The sequence below is a fragment of the Stereum hirsutum genome, assembly GCF_000264905.1.
Source record: "Stereum hirsutum FP-91666 SS1 unplaced genomic scaffold STEHIscaffold_3, whole genome shotgun sequence".
Lineage (NCBI taxonomy): Eukaryota > Fungi > Basidiomycota > Agaricomycetes > Russulales > Stereaceae > Stereum > Stereum hirsutum.
The window spans coordinates 2,201,257-2,225,448 of NW_006763133.1; the positions used below are offsets into that span (position 1 = coordinate 2,201,257).

A 24,192-nucleotide genomic window follows, 5' to 3' on the forward strand; every position below is an offset into this window, starting at 1 on the left:
GACGCCGAGAGTGTCCTTTGGTTTTACTTAATCCTATTTTATACATCGAATTGTTACAATTATATAGATGAAAAGACATAGGCCATGACTAAGATACCGAGTATGTGGCACTCAGTATGATCCCACTTTCTTCGCCACCTTGAAATCGGCATCGGTCTTCGCTTTGACTTCCGCTAACGAAACACCCTCGGCCAAGTCCGTCAACGTCAATTCTCCGTTCACCCTGTCGACATCGAAAGACGCGAGCTCAGTGATGATCTGGCTGCATGTCCTCGCACCCGTGAGCGGAAGAGTGCACGACTTCAGGATCTTTGATTTTCCCTATTGGTGGTCTATCGTCAGCTGCGACTCTAGCATCAAGGACGGGAGGCTACTCAACGTATTTGTCGCAGTGCTCCAGAACAGCGATGACTCGAGTGTTATCTGGGTTGGAGACAAGGTCCATGGCGCCTCCGATGCCTGAGAATGGATCGGTCAGTCAACGGCGAGTATATGATAGTTGGGCTTCTGACCTTTGACAAGCTTTCCGGGGATCATAAAGTTGGCGATGTCACCTGCTTGGGATACTTGCATAGCCTGTAATACGCAGGTCAATGAAAGTCTCGATAAATGGAGAAAACCGAAAAGACATACCCCGAGAATAGAGACATCGATGTGTCCTCCACGAATCATGGCAAAAGACTCGGAAGAGTCTGCAACGCAGGAGGCCATCAGTCAGAGCCTTCAGAGTCCCGACAATTGGGACTGACCAAATACAGAGGCACCAGGCAATAGCGTGACGGTCTCCTTTCCAGCATTGATAAGGTCACTAGCGTACGCATCAATATAATAGGCTCCTCTATGAGATTCACGAACCATGGGACTTACGCATCGAGCTCTGCCTCAGGCGGATAAGGACCCATTCCAAGAATCCCGTTCTCACTCTGAAGCCAAACGCTAACACCCTTGGGCAAATGTTCCGGCACCAGCGTGGGCATCCCAATCCCAAGATTAACATGGAACCCATCCTTCAACTCTCTGGCCGCACGTCGTGCAATACGATGACGGAGGTCCTTGGCGGGGTTCGGTGTGCCAGCTTCGGATTTCTCGGTCGCTACGGTCCTGATTTCGATTTGCTTGGGTGCGGTAGCTTTGACGATGCGGTCGACGTAGATTCCGGGTAGATGGATCGAGTTGGGGTCGAGAGAACCGACTGCGACGATGTTCTCTGCCTGGATGGAGTGCGCCATGATTCGATCAGCATGTGTGGCGTATAGGGGTTTACTCATACTTTGAGGTGCCACACACCTCGACGATGGTCAACTTCGCGTTCTTCGCCATGACGGTGCTGAAATTATTCGCCGTGTACCTGTTACATGCAACATATGAAGTCTGGTCGGAATCGTTGGACGATTCACAACCACAAACTCACCTGAAAACCGTGTTCCCGACTTCGTCTACCTTCCAAGCCCTGATGAACGCCACATCGCCAGGAATGGCCGGCTCGAGCACAAACTTCTTTCCTCCAAACTCCTTCGTCTCTTTCTTGTTCCCCGGAATCAACACGCCCTTCTCCATCCCTCCTGGGTTATACTTGATGGGAATAGAGCCCTCCTCAACGGCCGTGTTGGCACCTGTGGGTGTGTAGAAGGCTGGGATGCCTGTTCCATGTGCGCGCATTGTCAACGTCTACACGAATCAACCGTGTTTGTTACGTACCCGCCGCCGCCGCCCTCATTCGTTCTACGAGCGTCCCTTGGGGGACGAGCTCTAGTGCGATATTGCCTTGGAGGTAGAGTTGCTCAAAGAATTTGTTCCTAGAATACGACGAAGTATCGAGGGTAACTTCAATAAGAACCTATCCCCAAAACCAATGAAGGCCAAGCGACGCACCCGCCAATGTACGAAGCAATCATCTTTCCGATCTGACCGCTACGCAATAGTTTGCCTTGCACATGACACGGCATATCAACATGATGCTCTGGTATCCGAGGGTGTAACAAACATAGCAACTCACCCAGACCGTTGTCACCAGAGCCCGCATTGTTGGATACAGCGGTGAGGTTCTTGACCTCTGGTCTCTCCGCTAGGGCACCGATGAGGGTGTCTAACCATCGCGTTGAATGCCGTGCGTCAAGCCCTCTGGAGTGAATGCTGAAGAAACGAAGATCAATACTACTCACCTGGAGTCCCGCACAGACCAAAGCCTACAAGGCGAATCCCTCTTCGTAAAAGCAGACAAAGCACTCAAGGACTGAAATAAAACGCACCTCCGCTCAGCAATGTATCCCCGCTCTTGACATCCGCTACAGCATCTGCAACCGAGTCGTAGAATTTTCTCTTCTTAGGTATCGGAGCATCAACTGGCGTACCATACGCCCTCCTTCCACCAAGTCCTACTGGGTAAGAGAAAGTTAGAAGAGCAGTGAGTTCCGAAGAAAGTCGGTAGCGCGAGCGTGCCGCCGGGACACGAGACGCGACGAGGCGCGTCCGATTCGAGAGCATGATGTTCGTTCGAGCTCAGGCTCTCGTCTAGCTCTCACTCAGACGTGGTTGGAGGCAACAATGAGGGCGATGACGGCTGTTCAGAGCGACAGGCTTTATATTTCATGCAAGCGGGCGGCGGTGGAAGGGGCGACACCTGACCAGGAAGGCGACCGTGTCGGGCGGGTCATCACGCTTTGCCTCCATTTGGCAAGCAAGTTCGGTATGAACAGAGTCGCAGCAACGCTTCCAGTGAACCTCTGACCAAATTAGACGGTCGATGTCTCTTTCGTGCTGTGTTCGTGAGAGAATCGGCCGACGAAAACATATAAGTATGTACGAAGGACCGAGGACAACGCTGCAGAGTCCAAAGAATACATATTCCACCAATGTTCCGATATTCGTGTGGCCCAAAGCCCCTATTCTCACAGTACATACACATTTCGGAATTCCGCTGGCCCTGTTGGCGACTATCACATCTCCATCCAACCCCACCTCTAACGTCTCCTCGGGGGGCCTTTGGGCCTTGCAAAGCTCTTCGCTACATCACTCGCCGGTGGCGCACCAGGGGTCGAGGTCGCACAACGCGCTTGGTCTACACTGGTGGGCGTCAGCTCGAACTGAAGGTATGCCTCGTTGAGCTCAGATGGGTCCGATGTCTCGATCTTGCGTGTGGCAAGGATCTCAGCTGGGATGAACTGCTTGGCGTATTGGTAGAGCGGTTGGCTGCCGGAAGAGTATATCATACGGTGCTTGACGGGAGAGCCAGATGGGCAAGAGTAGATGAAGACTGATGCAAGGGATAAGCACAAATCAGGAACTGAAACAATCCCCAGGACGAACCAATTTTCGAAAGCTTGGTGTAAGCGTAGAAAGCATAGCCTGAGGTGATGGGCATCAAGTCAGGTGTGAACAAGAAAAGTCGTCAACATGAGACATACAAGGTTCGGAGGAGGATATGCTTGCTCCCAGTTCGTCGGGCCCACACTGGACGTCCTTGGTCAAGACCAAGTTCTCTGCAGTGGTATCCGTATTCTGACAGTCACACCACGCTCAACAGCCGTCATATAAAACCAGGGAAGACAATCCGAGAGCATACCAGAACGATCAGACGATCCTGAGAAAGACTAGTCATGTCCTTGACGGCATCTTGGACATTCTGAGGCCATTGAATTCCGATTGGAGTTCCAATGTGATTCTGTCTTGCTCTACTACCCTCATATGTTGTGCTCTGACGCTCTGCAGCCTTCACCTCCGCCATTTCTTTCTCTCTGGCACTCATGGGCTGAGGTGCAGCAACGTGGCGCTTGTGTGCGGCATATGCAGCGGGAGTAAGGTCGTCCTTCGAGGTGGCGAAGATGGTATCGGTGAAGAGGCTCGAGCCCAGTCCCTTGGTCAAAGAGTTGCGAGTCGAGGCGTATAACATCTAGAGCAAGTGGCTCTGAGTAGTTTGGTCGCAGGCCTTGGCATCGTATACGCACCTTGTCGCGAACAGGGGCCGAGTCTGGGACGTAGTGGATGGCGATCCACTCAGTGGGAGGATCGTCTAGACGGACGAGAACGTAGGCGGGCTCCTTTTCCTCAAGAAACCCATCTATCTTCCCGAAATCAGATTCAACAGATCCAGATGCATTGATTGTTGTGTCCGAGACGAGAGTCTCTGTTTAGACGCAAGCACGGGTGTTAGAGTTGGGCGAAGGGCACAAGTAGCAGAAGGACATGGACCATTGCGGATGGAGACCTTGATGAAACGAACTGACTGAGATGAGGTAGCAGATGCAAAGGCAGAAGAAAGCTCAGGAGAGATACCGATGCCTGAGGTCGCAGACATCGTTTGGGACAAGGAAGTGAAGCATCGCCAATTAGCCGCGGGCCTTATAAACGACCAGAACTGCTACAAGTAAACGTAGTGATCATCAAGGATTGATCGTAGTGCACTACAACCGGCTTGTAGCCGGAGGTAATTCTAGGCGCGGCTTATAAGCCTTGCTTGTGCCCATCATCCTCCCTCCTCCCTGCAGGCTCCAGTGGAGCTCAACATTCTTTGTACCGTTGGACACAATGGACACAGCGCCGTTCGTACCGTATCAAGCTTACAAGGTGAGCTCGTATGCGGTGCGTTGTTGAAACTAATGCTAAGAGCAAGGGGCTGCAGTCGAAGAGACATTCTCGCAACCTGTCCGGCCAGAACACATCCCCAGGTCCTGCATCACCTTCACCGACGCGTCCGTCGACCAACGGCTCTTATTTGTCACCTCCGTCGTCGTCTCCTACGCATACTCACCCACCGTTGCCAAACGGTAGTTCAGTGCTGTCTCCCAATGGCAATGGGGTGCAGTACGGTCACACACGGTCATATTCCTCCTCCACGGACTCATCCGTGCTCATTGTACCTCGTGCCAGCTCTCCCACTCAGAATGCACCGTTGACGAGTGGTTATGCTACATACAAGAAGAGTGAAGCTGCTCCGTCACTGACCCCACCGCCGCCACCTAAAGAGAACCCGGTACAAGCACCACAGCCATCACTTGCAGCGCCTGCCATCAACCGAATCTCTGTTGTTTCTCCCCCCATCCCAGAATCAAATGCTGTAGCATCAACATCAACCTCGGCTTCGCCTGCTCCCCCTTCACCTTCCGCGTCAACTACACGAAGAACGTCCACCTTCCGCCACGTACCTCTGCGCGGCCAGTCCACTGCTCTCCCTTCGTCCCCACTCCGACCGGCCGTAGCACCCTCTCGTGCTGTCTCTCTGTCTTCTCGAGCGTTTGAGCAGACACTAGCTCCACCTAGAGAGCTACCACGCAGTAGACTGTCTTCCGATGTATCTCACGCTCGTCTGTCTGCGGCTCCACTTTCTCGAGAAACATCCACCGGTAGCTCCAGCAATGTTCGCATACCCTCTCCCCTCGGCCCCTCACCACAACCACCCGCAAAAGATAGACCACTATCTTCTCTGGATACGAATTTCTCTCCTGCTCTCACTCCCGAACCACACAGTTCCGCTTCTTCACCAAGCCGTGGCGCCACACTCAGCCCGATACAAACCGGAACCCAGTCCCAAGGCCATCCACCCACGCCTCCTCCCAAATCACCTTCTCCTATTTCTACTCATCCTTCCCGACCACCTTCTGGCTTCCACTCTCCATCCCCCAGTACCACTACCCTTCCACGCTCGACGACGTCCACACCTACACGTGTCTCCGCAGCTCCTCGTCAATCGGCGCCGTACCGTCCCGGGTTTCAGCCGAAAGGCGTTTATCGTCCTCGGACTGACGAGTTTCTCGACGCTCGTCGAGAGAAACGCGATGTGGATCGTGTAGAACGAACGCGATTGGAGCGTCGGCTCGAAAAGCTCATCACTCTGCATTTCAGCGAGCATAAACCTGCGAACAAGGAAAAGGCGGCCGAGACGGAGAAGAGACCGAATACGATGGCTATTAGGCGGGCTTCGTCTATTTTCGATTTTAATATCCGGGATTTGAGGAATATGGACGCTGGAGACCTGTGGCGTGGGGTTGTGACGAGCCAGACGCCTGCACCGGGGAGTAAGGCAGATATACGGGGTGAGCACGTTCGTTTGATAGAGTTTTATTAAGTCTAATCAACATTGTAGCCTCTGAACAGAGCATCACACCGTGGGAGGAGGATGCATCTGTTTCTCAGTGTCCACTATGCGCGCAAGTCACGTCCTTCGTGGCCTTTCCCACCATAACGCTCACATTCAATCCCGTATAGCGCTTCCTTCCACCCCATAACGAACCGGAAACATCACTGTCGTCTCTGCGGACGAATCGTCTGTGCTCTCCCTGTCAAGCGTCCTCAACGACCCGTAACCTGCTCCCTCCTCTTCGTCGCTGATCCCAAGACCGGGGCGATCGAAGAAGTAGGCGAAGGCGTGGACTACGGCGTTCGTAAGCGGACGAGCAGCACGGTCGGGCCCGCTCAGGGAAAGAAAACCGGGAAGGACATCACCGCTGAGGAGGAGAAGTTTTTGAAAGGCGTCAGGATCTGTCGGGACTGTTCTCCGGTGCTGTTGTGCGTCTCTCTTGTATCGTCTTCAGTCGCGCGGGGTGTAACTTGTTGTAACGTCGCGATCCCTCTTTTTTTGTTGGGTTTGGTTGGGGATGTGGGGAATGAAGACGACATAGGTATACACAGGAGGCTGCGCAGGTCCCGACGTTCTCAAAGCTCTACGATGCGTTCATCAATCTGGAGAAGGAGATCGAGGACGCTCTGCCTCTGTTTCAAGAGCTCCTCATGACCCTCAAGTTAGTCCTATCATCTTCGCTCTTCACGCGCTCGGCTCATAAACACATCGCACATATAGCAACGATGATCAGCCTACCGTAGAGGCCTCCGCCGCACGGAAGAGACTGCTAGAAGCGTTCGCGCAATACGACGCGCTTGCGAAACGGATACGGACGCTGCCGACTCCTGGACCGGGGAGTTCGCAAGATCGTGTTCAGGCCGCGATCCTCGCTCGTGGGACGGCTTTTCTGCAGAAAAATATGTTCCCTCTGCAGGTCAGTATATTCTCGACATCCCACTTCAGATTTAATAATAATTTCTCTTTTCTTCTTTCTATATCGTTCAGTCGCTCCCCAAACCAAAGAAACACCCCTCCCGAACCTCCTCAACCTCCAACTCCCCCGCCTCCACCTCTTCACCCGCCACACCCGCGCCCGCGCCTATCGATCCCGACTCCGAAGTGGCCCACGTCCTGCAGCCCTTACTCGAACAAGAGGCGCTGCTGGAGACGTTCGTGGAGCAGGCGGCGGCGTCGCGCAAGTTCGAGGACGCGAAGACTTTGAAGACGAATTTGAGGGAGATTAGGGGGGAGATCGAGAAGGTGTTGGCGAATGCGGAGGAGAATGGGGGTGGGATTGGGGGTGGTGCGAGTGCGAGTGCGAGTGGGAAGAGGCAGAAGAAGGGGAAGGGGAAGTAGATGTGTGATTTGTGCGATGCGATGTTGTTTTTGCCTTTACTCTTGGTGGATCTCTTGTTCTGGCTGTGTCCTCTGCATTACCACTTAATAAATGAGGGTGCATTCGCGGATACATTTCCGGTGATGGCGCTAGACTTTAGATTTTAGACTTTTGGTGAGATTTGTCTCTGCTGACTTTTACAGGAGCATGCATGAGACTGAGGTCTAAGGCCTACTGCTACGTACATATGTTGCTGATGCACGCCTCTGTGGATCGCACGTTTACGTCGTTGCCTGCACCACAAAATAGCGACTTGACTGTACGTCGCGTAAAGGGCAGACAAAGGGACGCATGGCATGGTATATCCCGTGAATCCCCCGAGAGACAATATATAAATGTTGTATGGATATCAGTGCAATGCAGCTACTTTTTGCCCTTCTTCTTCTTTCCCGACTATCGAACACCAATTCGTTCCGTGTCAGCAAGCCCGATCTAACAAAACAAGTAAACGTTAAAAGGCTTACCTTCGGTGTACTCTTCGAAGCAACAGAGCCTTCACCATCGCTCGACGCGGCGACGCTCTCGGGCTTGCTGATGGATGATGGGATAGCACCAGGCACAAGACCGTTGGGACGTTTGATATTTGAGGGTGTGACGGGTGTGACGGGGGAGGATGCGGGTGGGGGTGCTGGTCCTGCGGCAATGGGTGGTTTGGGACCGACTGGTGGTGACGGGGCAGGTCCCATTTGGACTTGTATGTGTCTCTTGCTCGGGCCATACTTTCGTTCTAATGTTTCATGGCCCAGGAGGGTAAATTCAACGCGTGCATAATAAGGAGGGGACGTTCGAGGTCAACCACTGCGCGTGTGGGCGAAGAAAGTGAGATGAAAGGGAGAAACGCGGACGTACCGTTCTCCATTCGCATTTCAGGTAGACGGTCCCATACAGACTTCGTCTTCTCATTAGCGATCATCTCACCCGCGGTTTGGAAGATGATTTGTCCCCAGCCCGGGACGAAACTGTTCGCTTCCGCGACGACCTCGATGATCTCCGCCTCGAGCTCCTTCTCTGCCGCAAGGAGACTGTTCCAGAGGTCATCGCCAATAGAGCCTTTCTGTAGAAGATTTTGGAGCGCGGGTTTGTCTTCGCGAACGCGGAGGATGCGTGTGATGTCGGTTACGGCTCGACGCATGAGAGCGGCTTTGAGGAGGGAGTCGGGTGTGGGGGGATCTGAGGTGTTGAGGAGGGTGACGTAGATGTCTCGTTCGAGGTGGCGAGGAAAGTAAGGTTCCAGCTGCTTAGCTGTAAACAAATACAATGACAATCAGAATAAATTCAATCCCAACAGTCTCTTTGTGCACTTGGAGATAAATTCGTGACGGGTGTGATGGTGGAAGTGCTTACTTGCAGTACGTTTACGGTAATATGTACCGAATGTGAATAAAGAGCCAAAGAGAATGAGAACGTAGAGAACGGGGACCCAGACGGACGCCATGGCGGCGGAACGAAATATGGAGGAGAAAAGGAGACGGTGAGGACGAGGAGTGGACGTGTGCTGGCACCAAACGGTGGCACGTCGACGGTGTTTGCTGTACGGTGCCACGTTCGACGCGCGCCTCCGTCAAGAGGCGTTTGTTTGGCGTTGTTGTCCCTTTCCAGTTCTCCGCACCGTGACTTGAACAATCATCCGTCCTTATTCTCTCGAACAATATGTCTGCTCCGAGTACCGTCACGGACTCTCCCTTTGGGCAACGCTGCCAGCTCAGAATTGACCTATTGATTTCACTCGCAGACGGACTGGGTAGATTGACTGGGCCTTGTTCGCACTCACACCGATCGGTTCGAGCCGAACGGGCTTCCCAAGCGCTCTCGTAACTTGCACCGTGATTGTTGACGGCGGTCAGCTGGCCATGTATGCTCCGGGGCGCCAGAATATATCCTTGCCGCCCTCGCCTACCCCGCCTCACTTATCCCGCATCTTCACCTTCTCTTTCCAGTTCTTGCGCTCCTCGATATGTTGCACAGAGTGTACTTGTCCGCTAAGCCCCTATCCAGGAGCGCCACCTGGGGAAGACGTTTCGCGTCTACCAAGGCGCGTCGTTTCTATCAATAGACACGTTGTTCTCGGTATTAAGCTCAGTATTACCTCTAGACGTTGAAGGAGGCCCTTCAGGAGGTCATTCCTGCAAAGCAAGCTCAGTTGAAGAAGCTTGTGCGTGGATTGACTCAACAATATTCTCAGTGTGCACACTGCCTAACGCGAACCATCGCTCGCAGAAAGCAGAACACTCCCAGAAGGTCATCGGAGATATCAAGGTCGAGAATGTCATTGGCGGCATGCGTGGACTGAAGTCCATGCTCTGGGAAGCTTCGGTCCTTGATCCTAACGAGGTGAGCTACTCGAAATCATTTATCACAAATAATGTTCTGACATTGCCGTGGTACAGGGCATTCGATTCCATGGTCTGAGCATCACCGACTGCAAGCAGCAGCTACCTGCAGCTCCAGGAGGCAAAGAGATCATAGCCGAGAGTATGCTCTGGTTGCTCATGACGGGCAAGATCCCCACCGAAGCCGAGGTCAGACAACTGTCCCGCGAGCTCGCAGAGAAAGGCGACCTCCCAGTAGCTGTCGAGAAGCTCATCGACTCGTGCGTCCACCCCTTCTCCAGCTTGCTCCTTGTCTAACATTGCATGAATAGTTTGCCCAACTCGCTCCACCCAATGACACAACTCGGCATGGGCGTCGCCGCTCTCAACCACGACTCTGCCTTCCAGGCCGCCTACGAGCGCGGCATGAAGAAGACAGACTACTGGACCTACACACTCGAAGACTGCATCAACCTCATCGCTCGACTCCCTGCTCTGGCCGCACGTATCTACAGGAATGTATACAAGCCCGGCCAAGCAATCCCTGCACTCGACAAGGAACTCGATCTGGTCGGAAACTATACGAATATGCTGGGCTATGGGGAGAATAAGGATTTGATGGAGTACTTGAGACTGTATATATCGATCCATGGAGACCATGAGGGAGGGAATGCGTCTGCTCATACTGCTCGTGGGTTTTCTTAAACCTGTGTAGGCATTCAAGAGTCTAATGCTCATGCGCGTGCTTACAGATTTGGTGGGCTCGACGCTGTCGGATCCCTACCTCTCATACTCCGCTGCCTTGTTCGCATTAGCGGGCCCTCTTCACGGGTAAATTTCGTCGCCGTCTTATCCTCCCGCTCGGCCACGTCCTCATAGTTGTTAACACTTTATACCAGACTCGCGAACCAAGAAGTCCTCCGCTGGCAACTGCTCATGCAGAAAGAGATCGGAGACAACGTCACGCATGAACACATCAAGGAGTACCTCTGGCGAACGCTCAAGAGTGGGCAAGTCGTTCCAGGGTGCGTCACATCCATTCCCCTTTCCTTCTCAATAACATCCTTCGCGTGGCTAACTCGATGGTAGGTACGGACATGGAGTGCTGAGGAAGTCGGACCCGCGATTCGTCGCGCTTTTGGAGTTTTGCGATTCGAGACCGGAGCTGCTCGCTAGCCCGATTGTCCAGATGGTTAAGAAGGTATTTTATTGCGGTGTTTTATCGGTGCTGATGCGCGGATCGGACGAGCCTGATGTGCTTCTTGACGGACTCGATAGACGTATGAGGTCGCACCTGGGGTGTTGACTGAACATGGCAAAGTGAGTGGGTTATGGACCACGTACAGAAAACAGAACGGTACTGATAGGCTTCACTCGTGTCTTGCAGACGAAGAACCCATGGCCGAACGTTGACGCCACCTCAGGTATGCAATATCCGACAAATTGAGTAGTTTAGGGTTCCGAGCTGACATTCCCACGATCTTTAATCTCCTCTAGGATGCGTTCTTCATCACTACGGCCTCACAGAATTCAAAGTTCGTATCCTTCCTTCCTTAAGTTAAACTCGCCGCCGTTCTTTCCACGCGCCACTTCCTCTCACTTCGACGGCTCTCAATCTAACGCACGTCCGTTTTGTCATTTAATATAGTACTACACCGTCATCTTCGGCGTCTCCAGAGGTAAACAATGTCGCCTGCCCTCTAGATGCTCTATACTAATTGCTCACGTACGAACGTATTCGCTCGCAGCTCTCGGCGCGTTGACCCAACTCGTCTGGGCACGCGCGCTCGGTCTGCCACTCGAACGTCCGAAATGTACGTCAATTATGATCAGTATCTTCGTCTCTCCTCGCTGACATGTCTTTGCTGCATCTCAATTAATAGCGCTCTCCATGGATGCGCTCGAGAAATTGCTCTAAGAGCTAGGAAGCGTGAGCCTAGCCTAGCCGCGTCCTCACTCGCTTCGCTTGCCTCGCCTCGCTTTGCATTGCCGGCGTTTCCCAAGTCACTTTCATTCTGGGGGGTTTTAGCTCGACTGCCAACCTTTTCGTAGCGAGGTTCGAGGAGTCGGGATGGGCGCATGGGCCTCGGGTGTCGTTTCGGATCAGCCTGAGTGTGGGACTATGCTGTGGATTCACTGAGCCGACGACAATGTATGTATGTACGATATTTGACAAACTTTTACTCAGGCTGGTAGGAACCTGTGCCAGTGACGGTGCCGGTGGATGTAGAGTACGTATGTATATGATTTCGTTGACTGAGGGAACTGGAGGCTAAGTAGCTGCTCGCATGTCAGTAACATAGCACATACGGTGTATATTCCCCTCCGATTTCAGATCCGACGTCAACATATGGTCATGGTCCTTCTGTATACAGTACAGTACGGTCATGGTCCTTCTCCTTCTACCCGCGAGCCCTCCAAATACGCGAACGAGGGAGGCGGTCATCCCTCAGTGCATGAGCCCGACAGTGCACTGCGCGGATATCACCGTCCAGCAACCGACTAGCGAACATCAGAGTGGGCGCGCATGAATGCATGGACGCTTCGACCGACGCCGAGCTACCAAGGCCAAGACCAACGGTAGGACTAAGACCTTTTCACAATTTCTTGTCGTGCTACCACAATTCACCACCACCGACCGAACGAACGACTGAAACCCTCAACTCCATCGCCAAGAGAACAGAGTGGGAGCTTGGACGGGTTCAAAGACAAGAAAAAAAATAACTTCATTGACGCACGATACCCTATCAGACAGAAAAGAAAAGAAAAAGGAAAGAAAAGAAAAGAAAAGAAAATCGAAGGCGAACAAGTGACACGGAGAAGCCGAACAAGTGACACGAGAAGCCGAACAAGTGACACGAGAAACCGAACAAGTGACACGGAGAAGCCGAACAAGTGACACGCGAAACCGAGAACGCAAAAGAACGAGAAAAGAGGGGAAAGAGAGAACGAAGGGCTGACTTGGTTGTTTCTGGATTACATATTTACAGACAAATGTTCAAACTTCACGCCACGCCACACATGGAGATTCGTAGAGGTTCGTAGAGCATGGCACGATTGGATTGGATGGGGTGGGATGGAGAGGGAGAATGGGATGGACGGATGGGTGGATGGACGGAAGAGCTTGTGCACAATATTGATACCAAGAACCGGGAAGACGAAGACGAGGATAGAGAAAGAGAGCTCGCAGACAGGACAGGGCCTTACAAGAAAGAACGAGGACCAGCCACTGGATAGAATAGATACTCGAATGCAAACAGGAGTTGCAAAGGGAACCACAAATCGATCTCGCTCGCTTGACAAAGAAAAAAGAGAAGAAAATTGGGGTATGAGAACAACAGCGACGACGATGACAGTCCAGTCCAGCCCTTGCTTGCCTTGCCTTGCCTTGCCCTGAACCTAACTTAGAATCGTCTGACAGGGACCTGCTGCTGCTGCTGATGCGGATGCGGCTGACCCTGGTGTGGCCCCGGATGTTGTCCCGGATGCGCATTGAACATGCTCCCAGGCGCGGGGTTAGGAAACTGTTGCGGCTGAGGGTACCCATTCGGCGGCCCCCGTCCCTGCATGTTCGGGTTAGGCGGGAACGAGCCGGCGGGGGGCATCATTCCAGGGCGACCGCCGCCGTGCGGAGGAGGGGCGAAACCGCCATGTGGTGGGCCCCCTGGGCCCCCTGGACCGGGTGGGGGGTAACCACGGCCGGCGTTGGGTGGCGGTGGGCCACGGTGTTGTTGGGGAGGGGGCATCTGGTGCGGTTGAGGGGGTGGCGGGTGTTGTTGGGGAGGAGGGGCGGCACCGGGGTCGCGGAGGGAGACTGGAGCACGACCGTGCACGGAGGGGGGACCGCCTCCTCCTCCTGGAGATGGGCCTGGCATCGGTGGACCGTTTGGCATGGGGGACGCAGCAGGCTGAGGCGGATTCTTCTCTGCTGCTTTGATTATCTCATCGCTGTCAAGGAGACGTGGCGTAAGTTGGAGAGTGGGGGTGGGATGGAGGGGCGGGAGATGGATGGGGGGAGACTCACTCGAGGAGATTGAGAGCTGCGCAGAGGACGACCCATTCGACACAGTCTTCGTTGCCCTCACCGAGGGTCTGCCAGACCGCCTTCTCCTCTGGCGTCTTCCCAGAGATGGTGATCCTTGTGCCACCGCCGTTCGGACCGGGCGGGTTCTTCTGTATCTTTCCGAATTCGATGCGCTTTGGTGGGATGTTGTGGCCGGCATAGGCGAAGTAGAACATGCTCCAGAAAGCGGCATTCGGGTTCGGTTTGGAGACCTGGAAGAGGGGGAGGTCTGGAGAGTCTGGGGCAGGAAGAGAGAGCTTGTAGATGGGAGAGATGACGCCTGTGTTCGTGATGGACCATTTGAGGTTGCGAGAGGCTTCGCAGCGGACGATCCGTGTGCTGGACGAGGAGTGCGAGTGACCTGGGTCGGACGCTGTGGCCTTGCCTGGGACATTGGAGTTTGGGCGCGGCGGGAAGAGCTTGGCAACGCAGAGGTCGCCTTGGGGAGAGGGCGTCAAGAGGTAGTTCTCGGCATTCTGTGCAGTAGTGGTCAGAGACTGCAAGACATATACTCTGAGTACGAGAACATACAAAGTTTGTGTGGAGATACGAGTAGAGGATGTTCGAGGGTTGACCTAGAGAAAGATGAGCAAGGACAGTAGTGCGCAGTGGAACAGCAGAGGCGTACCGTGGGGGGTGACGATGAGGGTCGGGAGATGGTTGGGTATCGGTGGGTGGGTCGGGGAGGTGTAGACGGCATAGATGGCTGGCAGAAAGCAGATTAGGTTAGAACGAGGAGGAGGAGAGAGAGGACGGACCGGCCATTGAAGGAGAGGACAAGCAAGAAGGAGGCGAAGCGTGCAACTCGCGCAGGCCGCCGCTTTAGTCTTATTTATCTGCACAGGCCGGATCAGCTGGGCGTGTGCTACGCAGTCCGCTCCTTACATTCTTCGCTATTTCCACCGTTGTCGACGACTCTTCCGCCGCCGCCAACTACGCCGTCGCCATCCCAGCCCCCATCGTGCTCGACGATCCCGCGGGCGACGTCCACGCCGAGTGGGGAACACCGACTGCTGGCAGCGCTGCAACGCGGTAACGAACATCGATTGCTCTCTTCATCCCGGTCCGCCACCTAGCTCTCTCCCGTACCCCCTCCAGCTCGCCATGAAGAGCTTCAAGAAGACACTCGTTCGTCGTTTACATTATCTTTTATATTCGGCCTTGCTTATCTGCATTCTTTCTATAGCTCAACAGGAAGGACTCGAGCTCGTCCAAGAACAAGGATCCCAAGCCAGCCGCCCAACCTTCTCCACCAAATCCTCCTCCGAACACTTCAAAGCCATTGCCAAACCCCCAACCGCCTGCACAACAGTCCCTCTCCTCTCTCTCCTCCAATAACAGCAGCAACCACTCTTTGAATTCGCAGAGCAATTCATCTCTCACCCGTACCGCCTCTCCCGGCTCCTCTCAGTCCTCGACAGATCGCAAGTACCCCTACAACGACAAGACCACCCCCGCGCCTCCCATCGTCGTCACCAGTCCAGACTCCGCTCCGGACCCCAATGTTCGTTCGGGCTCGTATGATGGAATCGAGAGGACGTCTCTGGGAGGTCTTGATGGCTCCGCCACTCCTCCCCGCGCCGGTACCCTCAACCGCCTCCGCTCGGGCCCAAAGGATACCATCCCGATGGTAGGCAAGCCGCCGAGGAAACAGAGGAGCAGTCGCTTCGTCGTTTCCGAGAAAGTCGAGATCGAGCGTCTGCCTCCCTTCCTCGGTATGTCCTCACTAGATCCACATCTCTCCTTCATATGCCCTTTCTTATCTATCTCTCTTAGAAACACCTCCGGCCGAGCGGCCACAGCTCTTCATCAAGAAATTGAACCAATGCCATGTCCTATTCGACTTCAACGACGCCAGCTCCGAGCTGAAAGGCAAACAAATCAAGGCTCAGACTCTGCACGAGATGCTAGAGTATATCACGACGCAGCGCAGCGTCATTACTGAGAACGTATACCCCGAGGTAGTGAAGATGGTATGTGATTTATTATTACCTCGCTTCCCCTACCGTAATCCTCAGCTCGCTCTCCCTCGCCTAGTTCGCGACCAATCTCTTCCGAGCTATACCCCCGCCCGTCAATCCCACGGGCGACGCTTTCGACCCGGAAGAGGACGAGCCTGTTCTCGAACTCGCATGGCCTCACCTCAAGATCGTATACGAGTTCTTCCTCCGTTTCGTCGAGAGCCCGGACTTCAACACGAACCTCGCCAAGCGATACATCGATCAGACCTTCGTTCTCAACCTCCTCGAGCTTTTCGACTCGGAAGATCCCCGTGAACGCGATTTCCTTAAAACCACGCTCCATCGAATCTACGGCAAGTTCCTGAACCTGCGGGCCCCCATCCGTCGGTCGATCAACAACGTGTTCTATCACTTCGTTTACGAGACCGAGCGGCACAACGGAATCGCGGAGTTGTTGGAGATCCTTGGGTCCATCATCAATGGCTTTGCTCTGCCGCTGAAGGAGGAACACAAGGCGTTCCTCATGCGCGCCCTCCTCCCGCTGCACAAGGTGAAGAGCCTGTCGATGTACCACCCACAGCTGGCGTACTGTGTCGTTCAGTTCCTCGAAAAGGATGCCGCGCTCGCGGAGGATGTCGTCATGGGCCTCCTCAAGTTCTGGCCCAAAGTGAACTCGCCCAAGGAGGTCATGTTCCTCAGCGAGGTGGAAGAGATCCTCGACGTCATCGATTTCGCAGAGTTCCAAAAGATCCAGGTGCCGCTGTTCCAGCAGCTCGCGAGGTGCATCAACAGTCAGCATTTCCAGGTGGCGGAGAGGGCGTTGTACTATTGGAACAATGAGTACATCGTGAACCTCATGAGCGACAATATGGGCGTCATTTTACCCATCGTGTTCCCTGCGTTGTATCAGAACTCAAAATCACATTGGAACCGGCGAGTGGTTTTTCTCTTTTGCTCGAATACGCATCTTGCTGACGCGATATGACTAGGACAATACACGGGATGGTATACAACGCGCTCAAGCTGTTCATGGAGCTGAACCCTGATCTCTTCGACGAGGTTACGCAGCAGTATAAGCAGAGGAGAATCGAGTGCGCTGCCCTTTTCTTCTCTTACGGTTGTCGATCGCATCTGACGCGACGTGTTGTTTATAGCGAGCGGCAGCATATGGTCGACAAGTACGAAGGCTGGCTCAAGATTCGGGAGAAGGCAAAGGCGAACGCAAACGGTCATCTGCCCGAAGGATTTGCGGAGGACGAGCCGGCTCCACCTCCGCCACCACCACCGGAGGACTTGGACATCATGGACCTCTCGATGGAGCTTAACGCGGTGTCCATCGACGGAGAAGTGCCACAAGATCTGGATGATACGGGGATAGAGAGAGTACCGATGGCGGATCCTGGAATGGATGTCAGTGGACAACAGCAGTTGCATACCTTTGGCAGTGGCTAATTTATTCTCTATCTCTTTCTTCCCTTTCTCTCTCCCTTTCTTTCTTCTCTCCCCATTCCTGTTGCACGACCCATGCTCTTTCTTTTATCTTTGCTTCGCACAATCGAAAAAACGACCGAATCGAATCGACACGGCTTTTGCAGCGACCGTTACCTGAGATTGGAGCCGCTCCGCCACAGTCGCCTACAGGTGCGGGCCCGCATGTGCGCCGAAAAAGTGTCCTGCCAGGTCAGCACTAGCCCATTTGTCAGTCTGTTCTCTGAATGCGAGTTAGTAAACTGCCTCTGTCCAGTTGACCCCACGGTCCTACGTGATCTGCAAGCGCACAAGAGCCTGGAAGGAGGAGCTGCATGAGGGAGTAAGTCGCTGTTATCATCATGAGTATGTCCGTTCGGACGATATCTTTCATCCTCTCTTTCTCTCTCTCGGAAATCTTGCACGCTGTTTCCCTGCTCGGAGTTGTGATTTTTCGTTTCGTTTCGCCTCGTCGTTTTAACGCTTATGCCTCTCCCATAGTTGTGTCTTTTTCTTCACACTCGCAGTTTGTCGACAACTACCTTACGAATTCTTTGTCACACAATCCTTGCCATCTCCTCCCCTTGTCGCTGCTGGGATGTTCTATATTCGCGGCCGGTCCTCGAGCGTTCACTTGTCTACTAAGTACATTCGGTGTACATATGAGTTTCGCGGATGTGGCCTCCTGTACTGCGTGAAGTGTTCTCCGTTGTTCGACCTGGACGATGTGTCTGTGGCCCCGCGTGCGTAGTATAGACGGCGTTCTTAGTTACCAGTTAGTATAGTCCCGATATGTTCTTACCTATCGTCGAAAACCCACACTCGTTTATTAGTCTTAGTCTTCTTTCGCTCTGTTCTTTTTGATCCTACGATTCTCCGCAATTCTAACATGTTCCGGATTCGGACTGAACGTTCTCGAATGGGCGAGGGGTATCCCGCATCGTGGTGTGTGCGTGCTGCGGGCAGAGGGCGGAGGGTGGCGGTGGCGGGGTGGGTGCTGCTGACGTAAACCGACGTCAGCGAAAGTGGTCGAAGGGCGTCGAAAAGGCCGGAAGGAACGTCCTGGAATACGACAGAACGTCGAAAAGCGATTATAAAAGATGGCAGCCCCTCTGCCCGCCCCTCCTCACTTTTCATCTACCACATCAACTCCCATTCGCATCGTATCGAGCACCCCATCCCCGCCTTTTTTTCCACACTTTTACGCTCTCGAACGCTCTTGAATTAAGCAATGTCTTCCTCAAAAGCCATCGGTATCGATCTCGGCACCACCTACTCGTACGTCTTTTTTTTTCTCTCTTTTGGGCAACCTGTTTCTTTGTGCTGATCTTGGGGTTTGCAATGTGTGCAGGTGTGTTGGTGTCTGGCAAAATGACCGTGTCGAGATCATCGCCAACGACCAGGGTAACCGGACTACCCCATCTTATGTCTCGTTCTCCGACAACGAGCGTCTCATCGGTGACGCCGCGAAGAACCAAGTCGCCATGAACCCTCACAACACGTACGTACACATACTTCTGCATAATCTCGACATCAACCGCTGACTTGTTGGTTTTTTCGCATTACAGTGTCTTCGACGCTAAACGTCTCATCGGTCGCAAGTTCGATGATGCTGAGGTTCAGTCCGATATCAAGCACTTCCCCTTCAAGGTCTTCAGCAAGGGTGGCAAGCCATACGTGCAGGTCACCTACCGTGGTGAGGAGAAGGAGTTCGTGAGTACTTTCTGCGTTTTACTTACATCTCGCTTCTTGATAACTGACTTCGCCTTTTTCCTTTTATAGTCGCCAGAGGAAATCTCTTCCATGGTCCTCACCAAGATGAAGGAGACCGCCGAGTCCTACCTCGGTACCACCGTCCAGAACGCCGTCGTCACCGTCCCCGCCTACTTCAACGACTCACAACGTCAGGCTACCAAAGACGCCGGTACCATCTCGGGTATGAACGTCCTCCGTATCATCAACGAGCCCACCGCCGCCGCTATTGCCTACGGTCTCGACAAGAAGGTCACCGGCGAGCGGAACGTCCTCATCTTCGATCTCGGAGGAGGAACTTTCGATGTCTCGCTCTTGACCATCGAGGAGGGTATCTTCGAGGTGAAGGCCACCGCCGGTGACACTCACTTGGGTGGTGAGGACTTCGACAACCGTCTCGTCAACCACTTCGTCCAGGAGTTCAAGAGGAAGTTCAAGAAGGACCTCTCCTCCAACCCCCGTGCTCTCCGTCGTCTCCGTACCGCTTGCGAACGTGCCAAGCGTACCCTCTCCTCCGCCACCCAGACCTCCATCGAAATCGACTCGCTCTTCGAGGGTATCGACTTCTACACTTCCCTCACCCGTGCCCGTTTCGAGGAGCTCTGCCAGGATCTCTTCCGTTCTACCCTCGAGCCCGTCGAGAAGGTCCTCCGCGACTCGAAGATCGACAAGGCCAACGTCCACGAGATCGTCCTCGTCGGTGGCTCCACTCGTATCCCCCGTGTCGTCAAGCTCGTCTCCGACTTCTTCAACGGCAAGGAGCCCAACAAGTCCATCAACCCCGACGAGGCCGTCGCCTACGGTGCTGCCGTCCAGGCCGCCATTCTCTCCGGTGACACCTCTGAGAAGACCCAGGACTTGCTCTTGCTCGATGTCGCTCCTCTGTCCCTTGGGTATGTCTTTCTTATTTGTCTCCACTTTTTAGTGCTTCGACGCTGACGGTTTTCTTTCTTTAGTATCGAGACCGCTGGTGGTGTCATGACCGCGCTCATCAAGCGTAACACGACCGTCCCCACCAAGAAGTCCGAGATCTTCTCGACCTACTCCGACAACCAGCCCGGTGTGCTCATCCAGGTCTTCGAGGGTGAGCGTGCGAGGACAAAGGACAACAACCTTCTCGGAAAGTTCGAGCTCTCCGGCATTCCTCCCGCTCCCCGTGGTGTTCCCCAGATCGAGGTCACCTTCGACATCGACGCCAACGGTATCCTGAACGTCTCCGCTTCCGATAAGACCACCGGAAAGTCGAACCGTATCACCATTACCAACGACAAGGGTCGTCTGTCGAAGGAGGAGATCGAGCGCATGGTCAACGAGGCCGAGAAGTACAAGGGTACGGTCGCTTTTCCTTCCTCTTCGTATCATTTGACTCGATGCTGACGACATCCTTTTTCTATAGCTGAGGATGAGGAGGCTGCTACCCGCATCCAGTCCAAGAACGGCCTCGAGTCGTACGCCTACAACCTCCGTAACTCCATCACCGACGAGAAGCTCGCCGACAAGTTCGACCCCGCCGACAAGACGAAGCTCACCTCTGCCGTCGACGAGGCCATCGCATGGCTCGACGCCTCGCAAGAGGCCTCGAAGGACGAGTACGAGTCGAAGCAGAAGGAGCTCGAGGCGATCGCCAACCCGATCATGCAGAAGCTCTACGGCGGTGCTGGCGGTGCACCAGGAGGGTTCCCAGGTGCCGGTGGCGCACCAGGCGGCTTCCCTGGTGGCGCTCCTCCCGCTGGTGGCGAGGAGGGCCCCAGCGTCGAGGAGGTCGACTAAGCGGTTCTTCGCCCCTTTCTCGGTCTCGTCTTTCGTTCGGGTTTCGATTGTTGCTGTTTGATTTTACTTTATTTTTTTACCACGCGCATTTTTCCATGTACTTCACACCCATCATTGATCTTCGTCGCCGTTTCTTTTTCTTTTTCTTTCCGTTCGTCTGCTTTGCTCGCTCCATGATGTCTCGTATGCTGTTGTCTGTTCCTCTGAGGACTCGTTATGTTCAAAAGTAATGACCGTCGTGTAGGCTTATGTTACTTCATGCATAGAACAAAGAATCGCATTTCCTTTTGACTCTCTCTTGACTCTGTGTGAGATTGCGAACGTGAGCATTCGAGTGGAACGACTCCCGATGTTGTTGGAACTTGGAAGCGACGCTAAGATGTCGTCTTTGTAATGAAAATGACGATTTGACTTGTTTGCTCGGATGGCATTACCTGCGCTGTCGTGCTGGTGTCGTAGCAATTCAGACGACGCGGCGTATCACCGATGATAAATAACAGTGACGTTGTGTTCAAAGGTGCATCCAGAACAGATTCAATAAAAAGGAAACGCAGACCGAACAATAGTACAAGACATCCATGAACGATAATCCAATCATAACGACAAGTCAAGACATAAGAATGCTCCTCCGAGTCATCTATCATAAACAAGCCTCCTAGGCCGAAGACGAACTCGAGTTCGTAGCATTGACAACACTGCTCTTCAATACGCCAGCGTTAACGACACCTCCAGCGACAGGCCTCGAGAGTTTATTGGCGTTGTTCTCCACCACGAACTGAGCGCTTGCGAAGCCGTCCAGGTTCGAAGAATCTGTGGCAAACAAAAGAGGAGGAGAGAGCGGCACGTCGTTTGTTCAGGCCACAGGCAGTAAGCAGTAGCGAGGAAGAAAGAACGCACTGGTGTTGTTCATGGCGTAGTACGTCGCCGTGAGGGTATCAGGATTAATGGTCAACGTGAAGAAACCACGGTAGGACCCTTCGCTCCATTGCAGCTCTTCGTTGCCCTTCGCGGCGACGAGGCCCGTCGAGATAACGTCCGCGGCGGCGGGAGAGATGTTTGCACCGAAGGAGGACCCGGAGGTCACAGCAGTCCCGGCGAACTCGACGCCTGCGGCACCTGCGCCGGTGATTGGATCGTAACTGTGGAAATGAAGGCGAGAAGTCAGAGCGTCAGTACATAGGGCTTATTCTTTTCCGACTTTAATTTTGGAGGCCTGCGGGCGGTAAGGGTAAGGGTGATACAAGGTTTTCTCATGCACATACCTCGTATCATTGGGATCTGGAAGGCAGACGGATCAGGTATAGGAATACAAATGAGGGGTGGAAGTCAGTTGAGAAGGTTTTATTTAAATGGTGCGGAAGATAAATGGACAGACGGGACGGGACGCACGAGCGAGATCGGACACCCAATTGGCGTGACTGTCCCCAGAAAGTATTACCGTGTTGTTGATCCCGTTCGAGAAGAGATGGTCGAGCACGCGCTGCCTGTTCGCGCGGTAACCGTCCCATGCGTCCTGCGCGAAGCATAGTCATATCAGTTATATCAGTCGAACCTTGAAGCTCGAAGGCGCCGGGGCGGAACGGGGACCGTGCCAGCTCAATACTCACCAAGTCGACTACGGGAGCGAATTATTTATAATGGTGAGATGTCATGGTAGTCAACTATAGAGTGACGGCAGGAATAAACGTACAGACTCCAGATTCGTTCAACTGTGTGAAGACAATTTGCTGACCCACAACGCGCCACACCGCTCCTCGGGCTTGAGACTCGGTCAATGAGTCGAAGAACCCTGTGTAGTAAGGTCGAAGCGGTCTATGGGAGAACTTCTACCTGGCGAAAATGACTTTTCTCACAGTTCTCTTGTTCGAAGCCCATCAAGGAGCGGTTGGCAAAGGCGGCGATGGTGTTGACATCTACATATCTCATGAGCATGCGCCCGTCAAAAAGAGTCAAAAGTCTTACATTCTAAAGACAAGAAGATTGGTAGAGTCAGTCACATTAAGACGTCGACCAGATGGTGCTTACTTACCGGTGTTGTAATACAACTGACCAGAAAGGGCGCAAAGTCAGTGTCTATGTTGCAGATTGTCGAAGATGTACTTCAAACTCACGTCAGTCACATCGCGATCGTATTGGCCTTTGAAACCGATGAGGATCAGCAAGAATCTTGGGCTCAAAAGCCAGAGCCTCTCTTACGGGTATCCAGCATGGTCAAATCCAAAAGCTGTCCAATCTGGAAGTTCCTCCAGATCCTAAGTTTGTCGTCCGCATCGACCTGCCTGATGGGCAACCATTCGTGATACGCACGAACAGCAGCAAGCTTCCGATCCGTGAAACAGGCCTCAGATTCAGAGAACGAACAACCGACGCTCGAATCGTTACTGTCCGCCGTTCCTGCCTTCCACGCCTGGTCTGCCACCTACAACCCAGACCAGTTCAATTAGCTTGCATATATATGAGAAAATGACCGACATATGCTAACCTCATGGTCGTCCCAGACAGTGATCCACGGAGCGTTCTGGTGAGCAGCGATGAGGCCAACGTCCGTTCTGTATTGGCCGATACGCTGACGATAGTCGTGTACGGTCGCGAGCTCACGGCCCTCGACTTTGCGGCCGATAGGTTCACTAAAGATCACCGTGAGACATGCAATCCCTACGCACGAAATCTACTCAACGTACCCGTTACCGAGAGATTCGTAAATCTACGGCGATGGAAAATAAATCACTGTTTTACCCCGTTCCTTGAATAGTCACTCACGTAATCACCGAGGTGAACAAAGACGTCAGCAGTAGTGTTGTGCGACGCGAAGTTGTAGGCGTTGAACCAGCCTGGTCCGAAGATGAATCTGTGGCGTCAGTGCTATCGCAAATGATGAGAGGTCCTCATTCTGCGTACCAGCCTGGTATTGTGAGCAGGAGAATACTGCCAAAGTAAAGTTGTTCCCGCCGTTGACTTGCTCGGCAGGCGTGTCCGGGCTGGCGATCGTCCTCGTCGCACCAACGGGGCTGACGTTCGAAGAGTTTGTGCAGTCTGCGAACTATGACAAATGAGAGAATGAGCTTCAAGCACCAGAAAATCTATGAACTGGAATATCAGTACCTGGTACCAATATTTAGTGTCAGGCTCAAGGCCAGTAGCCTCCATCTTGACCGTGAAATCGACATCAAAGCTGGTGAACCCCTGAGCCGAGTCTACCGGCGTTCCCTCCAATGAAGAATCGTTGAAGATTGAGTAGGAGACACAGACGGGAACGCTCTCAGGCGATGGACCCGTGCCTGTCTCGTTATTAAATGGAACCGCACGTGTCCATAGCAGGACGGAAGTGTTGAACGGGTCTCCACTTGCGACTGCAGGCAAAAAAATCATGGTTTGCTTAGCGGGTAATAATCGTCTTTCAACAAGTATTTGTCTGTTAC

General features: G+C 53.4%; 9 protein-coding genes across 9 annotated transcripts; 4 read left to right on the forward strand and 5 right to left on the reverse strand.

Moving 5' to 3' along the window:
* Nucleotides 1–111: 111 nt before the first annotated feature.
* STEHIDRAFT_51031 (3-oxoacid CoA-transferase) lies at nucleotides 112–2,484 on the reverse strand (the record flags this gene model as incomplete). The annotated part of the gene is made up of 13 exons (XM_007300373.1): nucleotides 112–321; nucleotides 380–459; nucleotides 513–576; nucleotides 634–692; nucleotides 750–808; nucleotides 868–1,211; nucleotides 1,288–1,348; nucleotides 1,412–1,640; nucleotides 1,699–1,796; nucleotides 1,873–1,927; nucleotides 1,997–2,086; nucleotides 2,163–2,186; nucleotides 2,250–2,484. The coding sequence occupies 13 exons, from the start codon at nucleotides 2,482–2,484 to the stop codon at nucleotides 112–114; spliced, it is 1,608 nt and encodes a 535-aa protein (XP_007300435.1).
* A 476-nt stretch (nucleotides 2,485–2,960) lies between these two features.
* STEHIDRAFT_145268 (actin depolymerizing protein) lies at nucleotides 2,961–4,294 on the reverse strand (the record flags this gene model as incomplete). Its single annotated transcript, XM_007301079.1, has 7 exons — nucleotides 2,961–3,004; nucleotides 3,029–3,253; nucleotides 3,307–3,345; nucleotides 3,405–3,498; nucleotides 3,563–3,889; nucleotides 3,945–4,123; nucleotides 4,189–4,294. The coding sequence occupies 7 exons, from the start codon at nucleotides 4,292–4,294 to the stop codon at nucleotides 2,961–2,963; spliced, it is 1,014 nt and encodes a 337-aa protein (XP_007301141.1).
* A 188-nt stretch (nucleotides 4,295–4,482) lies between these two features.
* Nucleotides 4,483–7,518, forward strand: STEHIDRAFT_74653 (uncharacterized protein). Its single transcript, XM_007300538.1, has 7 exons — nucleotides 4,483–4,563; nucleotides 4,619–6,029; nucleotides 6,080–6,143; nucleotides 6,202–6,501; nucleotides 6,606–6,734; nucleotides 6,794–6,989; nucleotides 7,061–7,518. Exons 1-7 carry the CDS (start codon nucleotides 4,525–4,527, stop codon nucleotides 7,409–7,411), a joined length of 2,490 nt encoding a protein of 829 aa, XP_007300600.1. The 5' UTR covers nucleotides 4,483–4,524; the 3' UTR covers nucleotides 7,412–7,518.
* Nucleotides 7,519–7,567: 49 nt separating this feature from the next.
* Nucleotides 7,568–8,956, reverse strand: STEHIDRAFT_92870 (uncharacterized protein). Its single transcript, XM_007301080.1, has 4 exons — nucleotides 8,796–8,956; nucleotides 8,301–8,693; nucleotides 7,916–8,178; nucleotides 7,568–7,844 (listed from the first exon to the last, which is right to left on the reverse strand). The coding sequence occupies exons 1-4, from the start codon at nucleotides 8,884–8,886 to the stop codon at nucleotides 7,815–7,817; spliced, it is 777 nt and encodes a 258-aa protein (XP_007301142.1). The 5' UTR covers nucleotides 8,887–8,956; the 3' UTR covers nucleotides 7,568–7,814.
* Nucleotides 8,957–9,204: 248 nt separating this feature from the next.
* On the forward strand, nucleotides 9,205–12,083 carry STEHIDRAFT_166375 (citrate synthase). The gene is made up of 14 exons (XM_007301081.1): nucleotides 9,205–9,483; nucleotides 9,544–9,603; nucleotides 9,669–9,782; nucleotides 9,839–10,041; nucleotides 10,093–10,451; nucleotides 10,513–10,591; nucleotides 10,660–10,785; nucleotides 10,850–10,961; nucleotides 11,039–11,080; nucleotides 11,148–11,184; nucleotides 11,258–11,295; nucleotides 11,409–11,439; nucleotides 11,509–11,574; nucleotides 11,644–12,083. Exons 1-14 carry the CDS (start codon nucleotides 9,406–9,408, stop codon nucleotides 11,676–11,678), a joined length of 1,380 nt encoding a protein of 459 aa, XP_007301143.1. The 5' UTR covers nucleotides 9,205–9,405; the 3' UTR covers nucleotides 11,679–12,083.
* A 1,081-nt stretch (nucleotides 12,084–13,164) lies between these two features.
* On the reverse strand, nucleotides 13,165–14,588 carry STEHIDRAFT_153955 (uncharacterized protein; the record flags this gene model as incomplete). The annotated part of the gene is made up of 5 exons (XM_007301082.1): nucleotides 13,165–13,708; nucleotides 13,785–14,299; nucleotides 14,355–14,398; nucleotides 14,452–14,529; nucleotides 14,582–14,588. The coding sequence occupies 5 exons, from the start codon at nucleotides 14,586–14,588 to the stop codon at nucleotides 13,165–13,167; spliced, it is 1,188 nt and encodes a 395-aa protein (XP_007301144.1).
* A 156-nt stretch (nucleotides 14,589–14,744) lies between these two features.
* On the forward strand, nucleotides 14,745–18,130 carry STEHIDRAFT_119175 (protein phosphatase 2A regulatory B subunit). The gene is made up of 7 exons (XM_007301083.1): nucleotides 14,745–14,951; nucleotides 15,010–15,538; nucleotides 15,600–15,796; nucleotides 15,861–16,717; nucleotides 16,774–16,875; nucleotides 16,939–17,464; nucleotides 17,529–18,130. The coding sequence occupies exons 1-6, from the start codon at nucleotides 14,928–14,930 to the stop codon at nucleotides 17,234–17,236; spliced, it is 2,007 nt and encodes a 668-aa protein (XP_007301145.1). The 5' UTR covers nucleotides 14,745–14,927; the 3' UTR covers nucleotides 17,237–17,464; nucleotides 17,529–18,130.
* Nucleotides 18,131–18,482: 352 nt separating this feature from the next.
* STEHIDRAFT_145273 (heat shock protein 70) lies at nucleotides 18,483–20,943 on the forward strand (the record flags this gene model as incomplete). The annotated part of the gene is made up of 6 exons (XM_007301084.1): nucleotides 18,483–18,529; nucleotides 18,603–18,752; nucleotides 18,820–18,964; nucleotides 19,034–19,896; nucleotides 19,960–20,333; nucleotides 20,400–20,943. 6 exons carry the CDS (start codon nucleotides 18,483–18,485, stop codon nucleotides 20,771–20,773), a joined length of 1,953 nt encoding a protein of 650 aa, XP_007301146.1. The 3' UTR covers nucleotides 20,774–20,943.
* Nucleotides 20,944–21,428: 485 nt separating this feature from the next.
* Nucleotides 21,429–24,142, reverse strand: STEHIDRAFT_50834 (uncharacterized protein; the record flags this gene model as incomplete). Its single annotated transcript, XM_007300349.1, has 12 exons — nucleotides 21,429–21,583; nucleotides 21,671–21,912; nucleotides 22,036–22,051; nucleotides 22,163–22,286; nucleotides 22,447–22,562; nucleotides 22,627–22,694; nucleotides 22,874–22,910; nucleotides 22,970–23,192; nucleotides 23,256–23,400; nucleotides 23,502–23,604; nucleotides 23,672–23,813; nucleotides 23,876–24,142. The coding sequence occupies 12 exons, from the start codon at nucleotides 24,140–24,142 to the stop codon at nucleotides 21,429–21,431; spliced, it is 1,638 nt and encodes a 545-aa protein (XP_007300411.1).
* Nucleotides 24,143–24,192: the final 50 nt, after the last annotated feature.

Coding starts and splice junctions, on each gene's coding strand:
- STEHIDRAFT_166375 (XM_007301081.1), top strand. CDS start 9,406: ATGTTGCACAGAGTGTACTTGTCCGCTAAGCCCCTATCCAGGAGCGCC. Junction 9,484..9,543: donor GACGTTTCGCGTCTACCAAG/GCGCGTCGTTTC, acceptor TATTACCTCTAG/ACGTTGAAGGAGGCCCTTCA. Junction 11,440..11,508: donor CATCTTCGGCGTCTCCAGAG/GTAAACAATGTC, acceptor ATTCGCTCGCAG/CTCTCGGCGCGTTGACCCAA.
- STEHIDRAFT_92870 (XM_007301080.1), bottom strand. CDS start 8,886: ATGGCGTCCGTCTGGGTCCCCGTTCTCTACGTTCTCATTCTCTTTGGC. Junction 8,694..8,795: donor TTACCGTAAACGTACTGCAA/GTAAGCACTTCC, acceptor ATTTGTTTACAG/CTAAGCAGCTGGAACCTTAC. Junction 8,179..8,300: donor TGAAATGCGAATGGAGAACG/GTACGTCCGCGT, acceptor ATGAAACATTAG/AACGAAAGTATGGCCCGAGC.
- STEHIDRAFT_119175 (XM_007301083.1), top strand. CDS start 14,928: ATGAAGAGCTTCAAGAAGACACTC. Junction 15,539..15,599: donor GCGTCTGCCTCCCTTCCTCG/GTATGTCCTCAC, acceptor TATCTCTCTTAG/AAACACCTCCGGCCGAGCGG. Junction 16,876..16,938: donor TATAAGCAGAGGAGAATCGA/GTGCGCTGCCCT, acceptor TGTTGTTTATAG/CGAGCGGCAGCATATGGTCG.
- STEHIDRAFT_74653 (XM_007300538.1), top strand. CDS start 4,525: ATGGACACAGCGCCGTTCGTACCGTATCAAGCTTACAAG. Junction 4,564..4,618: donor TACCGTATCAAGCTTACAAG/GTGAGCTCGTAT, acceptor AAGGGGCTGCAG/TCGAAGAGACATTCTCGCAA. Junction 6,144..6,201: donor TCTCAGTGTCCACTATGCGC/GCAAGTCACGTC, acceptor AATCCCGTATAG/CGCTTCCTTCCACCCCATAA.